At 46.8% G+C, this 12,217-nt stretch overlaps 1 protein-coding gene across 1 annotated transcript in view; it reads left to right on the top strand.

The window, feature by feature from the left end:
* Window positions 1-12,217, top strand: part of LOC144136298 (CUGBP Elav-like family member 1) — a 624,321-nt gene that overhangs the window by 119,655 nt on the left and 492,449 nt on the right. Inside the window, exon 2 of the mRNA XM_077668537.1 lies at window positions 8,230-8,312. Within this exon, the coding sequence (XP_077524663.1) occupies window positions 8,230-8,312 (83 nt within the window). The remainder of the gene's footprint in view (window positions 1-8,229; window positions 8,313-12,217) is intronic.

Raw genomic sequence — 12,217 nt, 5'->3', positions numbered from 1 at the left:
AAGGCGTACCCTCACTGATTTGAGCAGGAACTGCCTCAAAGCGGCAGCGAACGAGAACCAAGAGCGGGTGCGAGCAGCGCTAGTGAACGACTGCGGCGAAAGAACTTTGACCGCAGGTTGCAAGAGTACCAGACGAAGAGATTTTTACTGGTGCTGCGTGAATGAGGATTTTGATGTGGTAAATGTTTTTATACAGACATTTTCATCGTATCAAGAGAAGTCTGTTTGCTTTCGTATCTCTGATCTCCGAACGACAATGATATAAGTAAGGGCAGGGTTTGGAATCCATGTGTCTGGAAATAGTAGATTTTTAAACTGCAACGCAAAGCACGTTCAACGACTTTCTGCCCTTCAAGGACGAAACATAAAGGCTATTGTCAGCGATTGCCCATGATTGCAAATCGCCCTTTGAACTCAACAGCACAGCCGCTTTGTATAAACTCGAGACAGAGGGTTGCCTCGGGATCCACAAATACATTTGAAGAGGAGTAGCCGAGCCACAAGGGAGACGGCAAACAGAGGTGGTGCGCCGCTGATAGCTGAGCAACTCGCTCTGAACAGCGAAATGAGCAGGACAGTTGGATGGAATGATGATGATGATGTCCTAAGGCTTAATGGCACTTATCCGAAAGCTCGTGACGCATGAACTTTATTTTTCTGATGGAAATAAAAGTTGTTTCAATTCATTCATTCCTAGTCTAGTCGCGAGAAGGAATATGCGCCATCAAGCATTCTTTTTGCCTTTTTCGGAAAAGACAGAAAGAGAGACAGCGGTTCCCGAATCCTTCGGGTGGAACGACGCAGCTGCCGCTCCTGGTGGGACCGTCACTGAGATGAGCGCAGCCAACGCACAGCGGCGAATGCCTCGTTTTACAGGTTGCCGGAAAGCAGCCTAGAAGTTGTAGTGCCGTTGCGTTAGGCTGAATCTGCAGCGGCTGCCGGCAGTGGTACTGGTTTTGTGTTGCATAGGATTGACATGTCATGTGCTTCCACTTTGATCTGGGTACTTCCGCCCCTCGCTGAACATCACTAGGCCTAACTAGGTCGATAACACAGGCATCCGTGTTTCGTTTTAAGTCTGGTACCATCGTGTTGTTTGATGTAAAGTATGCGCCGTACTTAGAGGGAACACGAGCCATGGATAAACCGGCTCTTAACGTGAGAAAAGTAGGTTTAACCGCGAAGCTAGAGAAGTTGCGCAGAGAGCTCGAGACGAGGAGCCTGAAGCCGCGCTTCCGCTTTGCTGTGAAACCTTCTCTACTCCGCTTTGGGAGCCGGTTTAACAACTTCTCGTATTTTTTCTCAGTACACATACTGCACATCTTACTTTTGCTTCTGTTTCCGCCGACAACTTTCCTCGAAGATTAGTAGGTTCATGTTGACAGGGAGCTATGGGAAAAGCCAGCGAAGAATCTCCCCAGCTACCGGCAGTGTTGTTCTGAGTCTCGTTGCCATCAACAGCTCTGCCGGCGAGTATCCGTTCTTGAGAGGATTTGCGTGACTGGCCACCAGTAGCGTTTTGTATAGGTCTCCTATCTTCTCCGTTAAAAGTTTTAGAATCTTCACTGCGGGTTTCGCGAGGCTATTCCTTTGCGAGTGTGTGGGGCTGGACGTTATGTGTTTGAAGTTGCATTTCCGCGCAAAGGCTGCCAAGGCAGAGGCGTGCGTCTTTGAAAATAGCGATCAGTTGCCACTCACAGCCGGTTCAGGTACGCCGTGTCGCGCATAGATGAATTTTTAAGTGGGTGAGGATATCTGTTGTTGTTGTTACCTTAGCGACTGGTGTGGTTAAGGTGATAGCGCGTCTTCTTCCTCATCTCGGCTAGACCCCGCGCGTCGAGGCTGACATTTTATCCAAAACGGTGAAGACATCATTACCATCATCTCCCAAAAGAGACTGTCGAGCGTGGTGCACGTACTTCAATAGAAGACGATGTCGGGCTAGTTGGTGCATTTGTTCCGATATGTAAAGGTTGCGCGAAAGGCACACAGACAAGACAGGACACGGAACGGGACGCTTTTTTCGTTCGCCCTACGGCAGCACGCTTCACTTTCACAGTTTTCTCCGTATTTTTGCTCTTCAGTATGTAGGCCTATAGCAGGCCGGACGAGTGAGGACGGTAATCAGGCATATATAGGCCTTGAGGAGAGGTACTCATATCTCACATTTGCCTTCAAGTATCATTACAAAATATGACGGAAATTATTCCTAATATGACCTCACTTCTCTAAAGTGAGTTGGCGCACTCTGTTTTGCGATTCGAGGAGCGTATTGAGATCTTGTCTTTCCAACAAATACCGAGCCACCTAGAGAAGTGCGGGGCTGGTGATTATTTTAATATGCTCTCGTGCCTTCCTTTATCCGACGTGCATCTAAAAGGCTCTTAAACTAATTAGCACATTCACAACAGGTAATGGTCATTTACTTAGCTGACAGCACCATGTCTGAAAGCAGTATCGTGCGCTTCTGTTTACATGAGTGTTAACTGCCAGAAAATTACCATTGATATATATATATATATATATATATATGATGACTATAAGAAAAAGTAACCAGAAATTGATAACCATATCAGAATGTAATTCATAACGTTTCGGTTGGAGGACGAGCCGAAACGTCGCGAATTAAATCTTGTTTTAAGCAAATTATAAAAGCAAAACCGTTGTTACTGAACGGTTGTTACTGAAAGATGGCCTGTATCCTTTCAAAAGGAACGCCTGATATGAGCGCACTTCATCTTTCAAGATCACTCTTTTAATTTCTCATTGATTCAGAAACCGGCGTTTTTTTATCTTCCTGCTTTAATCCAGAAGGCGCTTTCTATTCTCGAAAATGACACTTCGGATAAATTGAAGTAAGCCTGTGTGAATAGATTATCGTGTTCTGATAACACAGAGACCGCTCTAATCGAAAACAAAGCTTTTATTGACTATAAAAGCAATAAAAATGAAATTCGGGTAACGCCACCATTGGCGGGATTCGCAAGGAAACTGCGGTAACGGTGACAGAGTTTCCGCGGAGATCCCTGAGGCTAGGTTTTGCCGCCACCTTTTCCCCTGCAGTGATCACGGAGTCTCATTCGGCCTTGACCTCACGAGATATAATCGACTGGCGGTGAACTGAGAAGTCCGATTTTCATACTGAAAAAATCGCGTATTCCTCCCGAGCAAACATCAATATAGCAGGAAGAGCCATGGAATCGGTGTTTATTCCGTAGAAAAGTTGTATGGAATTGTTTTCAGCGTCACTTCAAGCACTGTGGACATTTTGTTTTTCATTATTTGAGGGCGAGAAAAATCTAATTCGTTCGATGAAAAGCCTTGATTGTGCGCGGTCCGTCCCTCCACGAACGCTAAACAAAAATAGCTAGCGCATTACGCATCGCAATCAACCTCGGACATCTGCAGGCGGATGCCATCTAGGGAAGCACTGTGAGCTGCTCAATAGCTGCACTTACAGTCGTCGAATAGGCACGGTTTATAAAGGCCCCTTTGAAGCGCCGAATCCGTGTAGTGCCAGAAAGCGCCTTCTACTCCGTATGGCATGAAACAAGGTCAGAATGCCTCTTGGAAGGAAACTATGAAGAATCACACAAAATATTTCAGATTACGCCACACATTTATTCCGTCCACACCTTTCGACATTGAGGCTTAAATAGTGCTCAAGTCGCGTCAACAAATGTGGAGTCAATGCCTGAAGGAGTTCTTTAATATTTTTGCCTCAGCAGCCTGTAGAAGACAGTCAACAGTTACATTTCATTCCAAACATGCAGCGCACTGTGCGTTGAACTTGAAATCTAATATTTCCAAAAATGAACTTTCTGTAAGATTAGATAACTATGTCCGTGCGTGTACTTGTGAGTACGCGCGCGCGCGCGCGCACACGTGTGTGTGTGTGTGTGTGTGTGTGTGTGTGTGTGTGTGTGTGTGTGTGTGTGTGTGTGTGTGTGTGTGTGTGTGCGTGTGCGTGTGCGTGTGCGTGCGTGCGTGCGTGCGCGCGTGCGCGCGCGTGTGTGTGTGTGTGTGTGTGTGTGTGTGTGTGTGTGTGTGTGTGTGTGTGTGTGTGTGTGTGTGTGTGTGTGTGTGTGTGTGTGTGTGTGTGTGTGTGTGTGTGTGTGTGGAGATTCACGAGTATGTGCATGGGCGTGCGTGTGTGCGTGTGTGCGTACAACAGTACAAAACTGTCGCCGTCCCCAGAATCGCTGCTTGTTACCGTAACTAAGCGGCGCTCAGTTGCACTAATCTTAACCACGCGAAGAGCAGCTTCGCCAGTGCAGCACGAATCTCCGAAAGAGAAGCTCATGTTTTCCCTGCAATCGGATGTCAGTCTGTTTTCTGTCCCGCCAAAGGTTTCTTCCCTAAGGAGAGAGAGAGCGGGTGGAAAAAAGGGGAGAAGGAACGGGGCAGGCGAGGAAGCAGCCCGAGACCCTCGGCATAGCTGTCGTGTATCGATGTTTTCTGCGGCCTGGCTTCCTGGGCCCCTCATGAGGGGGGGAGGTGCCTTGAGCGATCTGCCGAGGCGCAAGAGAACTGCTTGTTTTCCTCTCCTCCTCCTCCCGCGCCTCCTGATTAACTCGTTCTCTGCTCCGGATTCTCGGCTCGGCGACTCGCCCCAGTCGATACATGCACCCGCTGCTGCCAATTAGCGTGCCCGATACAACCTACGACGCCTCCCAGGACTCTACTGATTACAGTTCCTCCATTGATTTTTTGACTCGCCGAACACCGAGTGTAACAATTAATGGGAGCTATTCGGTTTACACTCCGTTTGTCTTCTCTCCGTCTCGTGTCTGCATTTCGGCTTCCGCCTTCTTATCCTCTTCTCTTTGCCCCCCGCAGTCGCGTTCGAAGACGCTGTATATGTTTCATGTAGGGGCGTTATGGGAGGTTGCCTAGGCGAGACATTCGAACAGTGCTGAGAGCAAAGTAAGGCTGAGAGCCGTCAGCAAAGCTTTGATCGTTCAAACGAGTGTTCGACTGTGCAGGAAAGAAAAGACTATGCGTTTTTCAGGCCGGTTTGGTCCAACTTTCCGTTGTTCTAGTTTCTATAGAGGTCCGATTTGTTGCTCTGATTTATGCCAACTTTTTGGGCCGTTAAAATGTGTTGAATTTCATCCGAGTGTCACAATGCTGGAAGCCGACATATGTTCTATTTCATACACCAGGTCGGTGAAGGCTTAGCAAGTTGTGCAGTCGCTAAAACCCCTACGTCATATTCTGTAGTTACTGCTCCGTTGCAAGTAGTTGAGGTATATATTCCGAATATAATGATTTTAAAACGAAATGCGAACTAGGGCAGCAGGAACTATTCGCATGTTGCCACAGCTGCTTTAAATGCTATGTAAAGAATACAAAGCACTCGAACGTTATGATCAGTTAGAACTTAAGAAGCAGCTAGCCCGAGGGCCTCTCTTTGTCGTCTGGACCCGTCGTCAGCTAAGAATGACTTTTAACGCTATTGTTAAGAGTGAGAACCCCACAGCTGGAGCAATCATACAATGTGGACTTTGATATTGGAGAACTCTGGCAGCCTTTTTATGAACGCAAAGAAAAGTCGTTTGTAGCCGTAAAACAAAAAAAAAAAGTGTTATTCGTGGAAAGCATGAAGGGAACATTCCCTCAAAGAGAGCTACTATTTTTGAACAAAGGAAAAGGCTTTCAGTTTCAAGCAGTACAACAACAAATTCTCAAGTTCTCTTATTTATGTGCCTTGATCATTTAAACTCGTAACTGAAAGAAAAAAAACAGCAGTCTCTCTCGTCGTCGAGAGCTTGATGTAAGCATGGAAATGCTTTGCAGTATCTGACGTATGTACCACTTTCTAGGATGGATTATAGATTATGCTAGCGGCATTCTTGAAATGGGTCTTGTCTAGCTCATGCCACGCCACGCCACGCCACCACGCCACCACGCCACCACACCACCACACCACCACACCACACCACACCCCAATAAATCGTTCTGGCGCCGACCTCGTTGAAGCGCAGAAGAGCCAGAGACGCACGAGCTGAGAGATCACAGACATGCAGCCAAACACAACCACAACTATAACATCCGCGGCGCCTCTCGGGAACGAGAGGGCACGCTCCCTGGGCGATCCCTTAGCGCCGCCTTCACTTCTTTTGTATTTATCTAGTTGTTTGTTTGTTTATTTATTCACACTGCCAGCGAATGTGAAGAGGCAAGTTGGTGCTATGTGTGTAAAAAATATAAAGCCACAATACAAACAATAGTAAGCGACATTGCAGCCATGCACAAACTTTGCACATGGTTAGAAATGTACTTTATAAGCATCACAATAAAAAGACACATTGCGTCAAAATACGAAAAACCTAATTCCCCCGGTTAAAAGTAACAACTTAGCGAATATCACTGTAGTACTCAAATTATATAAAGCGCACCGCGTCCCATCGCTAGTGAGCGATCAATAAAACCACGGTGATGAGATAGAATTTGTGCCGCGCACAGTGTTACAGCGTTGCCGCCTTCGCTAACCCGACCTTCGCCTTAATTGGGAGCAAACGCGTCGAAATCCCGCTCCACGCGCTTCCGCTCCCGGCGCGCTGAACATTCAGGTACACTATATGGATTCACCTAGAAATGATAAGCACCTTGTACATTAGTCAGTCTGCGTTTGCTGAGGGCAAACTCTCCCACTGCTCAATAGACGAGCGTTTACCTTGTTTCTGTCGCCATACTCTTGCCTCAGTCCTTCCGTATCTTATGCAGGAGGCTCACGGTTATCAGGGACCTTGTATTCGGTAGCTGTCTTTTTCTGGGGAAATTTATGTTAGGGTGACATAGGGAAAGAAAAATTGGTTTACACAAAAAAAAATTGTTCTCAACAGAATCTTGTCCTCGCCCTTCATAATCGTGCTCGAAAAATGTTGCTGCAGCTTGCGGGAAGCGTTGTATCGAATGATTTTTGTTTTTCTATAGAGGAAGGCAACACTACTCACCACTGCTGAGGTGAAGGTGCGTTCGCATGCGCTCCACATTTAGTGCTTAATCGCTTAGGTGCTTTGTACACAACTGTGCGCAAAGCGAACTCGGACCTTTTCCTGAAAGTCAGGTGCAGGTAAGAGCCATTTCTCGCTTTGAGATCGGTTTAGCATCCTTGAGGTTGCAAATAGAATATTTCCAAACAGAAAATGCTTTTAGCTCCCGTTGTCGGCGCGCCACGGTAAGCCGTGGTGCCAGAACGGAGGGAGGACTTCAAATAACTTCGGCGAAGTTTTCCATCTGCCTACGTGCGGGAGGAGCGCGGGAACCAACGACAGCGTCTACCCAGCACCGTAGTGGGCGAAGCCAGACGCGGCTTGAACTGGAGCCTATGCTCTGTCCTGCAGCCCGAGTGGCGCATGCGCAGTCCTCGTGAAGGGCGAGTGAAGTGAAGCGAGATCGCCGCGCGTGTTACGTAATCCGCGCGCCTTCGGGCAACTTGTCTCATGGAGAGCCATGGCGCCATTCTTCGGCGCGGCGCGGAAACCGTTGTAAGCAGTGAGGGTAGGGTGGCGGAAGGCCCTCGACGCTGCACTCTGCCGTCCGAGCGACACTGCGGACGGACGGTTGTGTTTGGCCCAGACGACACCGTGCAACAAGTATCAGCCTATAGAATGTGCTACGACGGTACTGCAAAGCATTTCATGCTTACCTCTCCTCTCGACCACGAGAAATATTGCATTATTTTATGCTTATATTGAATGCAGTAAATAATAAAAATGAGACCGGTAGCGCGTACTCCCGAATTTTTACGCAAAGGCAGCGTGGCCCCAATAATATTAGCTTTTTTAATTTTTGTACAGTAGTCCGCATATTCGAAACAGAAACTCATCCCACGATCCTTCGAATGTGTACCTGACAAACTCGGGTATTTGAAGAGTGGAATCTTTAACTATTGCGGACACATAGTACTTAATCTTATACATGCCGGTAAAAGATTACTCCTTGGTGTTTTACGTTGAAAAAGTATCGAATTCTTTCTGAAGCATAGATATACTACTTAGATGAAAAAAGAAATGTTTCTTTTGAATTGAAACGCTTTCGAGCGGTGACTTAGGATCAGTTGCTAAATAAGCGAAACGGTTGCTGTTCTACGAAATAAGTGTGTTCTAGAAATTTTATCTTGCTACATATCAGGCCATATTTGCCTGAACTTTCGAAATACTCTCGACACGTCTTGAATAGAACCATTACTCACCGCAGTGGCGTCGTGTGGTGTCTGTGCAGGTTGCGCCTTCCTCACGTACTGCGCCCGGGAGAGCGCCATCAAAGCCCAGCACGCCCTCCACGAGCAGAAGACTCTTCCTGGGGTGAGTGCCAGACAGACAGAGGGAGAGAGAGAGAGAGAACCGAAAGCTCATCGCGCCAAGACCAGCAGAGCAGCGATTAGTCTGATGATTGCATAATTTTCTTTTAACGCAAGAATGACAGTGTTGCAGGGGGGGGGGGGGGGGGTGCTATGTGATGAAAAAGGTGACTGAGGCAACCTGGCTGTTCTAGGTGCACCTGAAACAGTTTGGTAATATGAAACAAGAAACATGGCCTGTATATAAGATTGGAACGATCATGCATGTAGGTATGATCACAGGCAAACTTTTGATCTCGGATGAAGGGTGCTCAGGTAAAAAAAAAAATTTCAAGGAAACTGGAAGCAAGCAGTCTCTAATAAACGAGAGCACTTGCGTTTTTCACATGTTGCTTTAATAGGAAGGCTGCAGTTGTGCAATGGTACGACAAAAAAAAGAAGACGGGAAGCGTTTATTAAGTCCCAGATTTTCGGCATGAGTGCATATGTAGCATATGCATAACTATAGCGAATCAGAGATAACCTTTTTTTACCTTACACAGAGTTTATCCCGTACTTATCAGGCAAAGAGGGAATTGCAACATTCCAACTTTTCAAAGCAGCGTGCCAGAGGAAACGAAAAATTTCGTGTGTTCGGGACTTTTTTTGCATAAAGGTACCACTTTTACAAGATGCGCTTCGTGAAGGTGGTGCTCTTGAATTCTACTGTCGCGGTAATACAATGTTGCTTCGTTCATTTGGTTCTCGTCTTCTTCACTTGATCTTCGAAATTCCAGACGTCATCGGATTTAGAGGAGCCCACAGTAGATGTGAAATGAACAAAGGAATCAGCGTGTTGAATGATCTCAATAGGAATCGCTACATAGTATGCTACTCAGATTTAAAGCGCTTTGCTGCTGTTATACGCAAGCAAATCGAGTGGACGAACTAAGCACACACGCCGTCATTAGCCGACATACTGAGACGACCACTAAGGAGCGCTTCATTTTCGTGCATGGAGGAAAGTCAATCAAAAAAGCATCAGGCATAACCTGCAAATCCGTTACAACGAGAGTTTTGGAAAGATTCAGATATCATACAGACAGGATGCGTGTGTGTGTGTCATGCAAAATGAATGTCACGGGCCGCTAGAAATTGATAACACTGATGTCTTTTTAATGGACGGATAAGAGCAGGCTTCATTCGGGCAGTCTCATTGAGCGCCGGTATCGTCCGTTGTTTTCGCGTAACGTTGCTGCTCGCGCAGTTGTATTGGGAGATCTTAATGACGCACGAGTGAATTCACATTCCAGCTGTGCTCCTTATCATGTGCGCGCGTTTCCGCTTTAGCTTTGCGCTCTCTGCTTGGCGCTTAAAACGTGATATATTCTGGGGACACAGACAGCGATATATGATGCAAACTTCGTATCCTCAATCGCATTTCCATTAGAGTACATCGATGGCCTTCAATAAAGAAAGAATTCGAGATGCATTAGAGCAAGTTGCAAAGTCTTGCCATTAGTGCTTCCTCGTGTGGGCTGACGACATTACCTGATGAGCTTCAGGCAACGCTAGCACGCGTGGTGCTGTGCAAGACAGCTCCTCGTCGCCTGCACAGCTCTGTGCCGGTGGTTAAGCGCCTTCTTCAATTTAATCTGCTTGCACGCGCCAGCAGCTCCGTCATGGTCCGCTACGCGGTCGACACCCAGGAGACCCCGGTCTAGGTCCGCTGGCCGTCATTTCAGGCGAGAATTCTCTGGAGACGCATACGGCGTTGGGTTCCGCCAGCTTTGAAGAACGGATGGCAGGCGTGCAATAGTTTCTGGCTGCTGTCCTCATTAGAAATGAAATAAAAATATAAATGAAATCACTGCTTTCACTTCCCACGCAGCCTAGACGTTGCAAGATGCCAACGCAATGAATTTGCGCGGTATATGATGCGTGTAATAGCTAACACGTATGTAAGGCGTTACACATTTATGTTACTACTCCTAGCGATGCCTTCAGCTTAAGTACGCGCATGATTCATACGTGAACGCCAGCCATGGGAGAGCACTTCGGCTTTAAAAGAGCGCTTGTTCGGGTTTCTCTACTTCTGCGGTTTTGTGAAAAAGAGAGGCTGCACAACACACGCATGCATACGCACAGACATGCCGGCGATGAGATCCCACCACTGTTCTACTTTCTGTAAGTGTGTTTAAAATAGCTGCTTAGTAAATTTCCTTCTCTAATCAAAACAGCTCGTATGAAAGTGCATTCCTGTGTTTTATTCCCACTAATGGGGCTCGCTTCTAATGCAGATATTGCTGTAAACCATTTTATATCGTTATGTTTCATGGCGTCTATAACTCAGACCCTTATATCACCGGATAAAATGTATTTATCTATGAAGGTGCACATGAAGGTGCCAACAAATGTGGTTAAAAGCATCGCTTAAAAACAGTTTTCTGATTCCAATGAGTGCCTTGCTTAGGGTCATTGAAAGACACAACGCAGCTGTTTCTCCATCTTCCACGAAGCCCTCGCAACCAGCATTATTTACCAGAATATGTGGCATACAGAAACCGCAACGCACACTGACATCACTGGATATCGGCGTACAAATGTTCTGACAGTTTTGAACATGCAGCCATATGTGTCCGCATACAGTGCCGCATGCCGGGAAACTGTGGTGCATGGCTTTACAACAAGAATGCGCTTTTTATATATACACCGAACTTCCACATATCCACCTAGCCTAGATAACCCGCATTTTTGAGCCCGCAGTTGGAGCCATTTTGCTGTCAGCTGTTGTGAAAAGGTACCATATTCTGTTATAAACCGATGACAGCCCAAAAGGCGCGTACAAATGTGCACATCAAGCTGGAAACATATATCATCAGAGAGAAAATAATTCGTGCCATATTAAATGTAGGCTGTGCAAAGGGCTCCTTAGAAAACCTAAAGACCCCTTGTGCACAAGCAATATACAAGGGCACATCTTCAATAGATAAACCCATTGAACACTAAACAAAAAAAGACAGGCTGTAGAATGGGTACTATACAACCGGACAGACACCCTTTTACTAAAATCACGTCGGTGCGGATGACAATGTGTCCTCAAGGGTGTGATTGGTTTACACTGTATCGAGGCGCTCATCTCCAATCGCCTTTTCTTCTCATACCGTATTGTGAGGACTGGTTCCGACACTGTTGACGCCATAGGTGGCATAAATCTATCGCACAGCTGTCACTATACTTCTGATCGCGTTCCATGTGACACTTGCAATCCAGCAAGGCGTATGCGCCCTCTCATATTGACTTGTCTTAACGGAGCAATGTTGTCACTAGACAGTGAAAGCAACCTTCCGATAGGCGGATCTCAAAAGCCATCTTACTGAGCATACTCAGAACAATCCAAAGTGCATGTGTGCCCAACCTCGTCGTGAACAGTGAAAGGGTGTGGTCTTTTGTGGGCACGCGTGACATGAACGCCTTCGAGAGAAGGAGGCGGGGTAGACGCTGCCATTTAGCTCGCTTTGTACAGCTAATGCACGCGTCGTGCGGTTGTCGTTAATTCAGATCCAGCAGCGACAAGTGCCTGCTTTTTCTCGTTCTTCGGGAAAAATTATCTCGCATCGAAACCCTTTAGTTTGAATGACAGCTGACATCTATCGCGTTCACACATTCGCATGTGCGTGCGCGCACGCGTGCGTGTGCGTGCGAGCGTGCGTGCGCACCTGCATGTTCACACAGCTACGGGGTTGTGTTTGGTCAGAAGCGGGCGAGAAGAGCAAAGCGTGCGATATAAGCTTCACCATATAACCTAAATTGTCTCATGATAAGTTGACTTCACTGGAGTTTTTTTTTTTAATGTAGTTAGGTGAACGGGTGCGCAGACTCGCACCTACCACCGCCGCCTTACCATCTTGACGGTAGGAGAAAAAACGG

This window comes from Amblyomma americanum, chromosome 6 (assembly GCF_052857255.1).
Source record: "Amblyomma americanum isolate KBUSLIRL-KWMA chromosome 6, ASM5285725v1, whole genome shotgun sequence".
NCBI classification, from domain to species: Eukaryota; Metazoa; Arthropoda; class Arachnida; order Ixodida; family Ixodidae; genus Amblyomma; species Amblyomma americanum.
The sequence above is the reverse complement of the archived record's forward strand: the minus strand, read 5'-3'. Positions and strand labels throughout refer to the sequence as shown.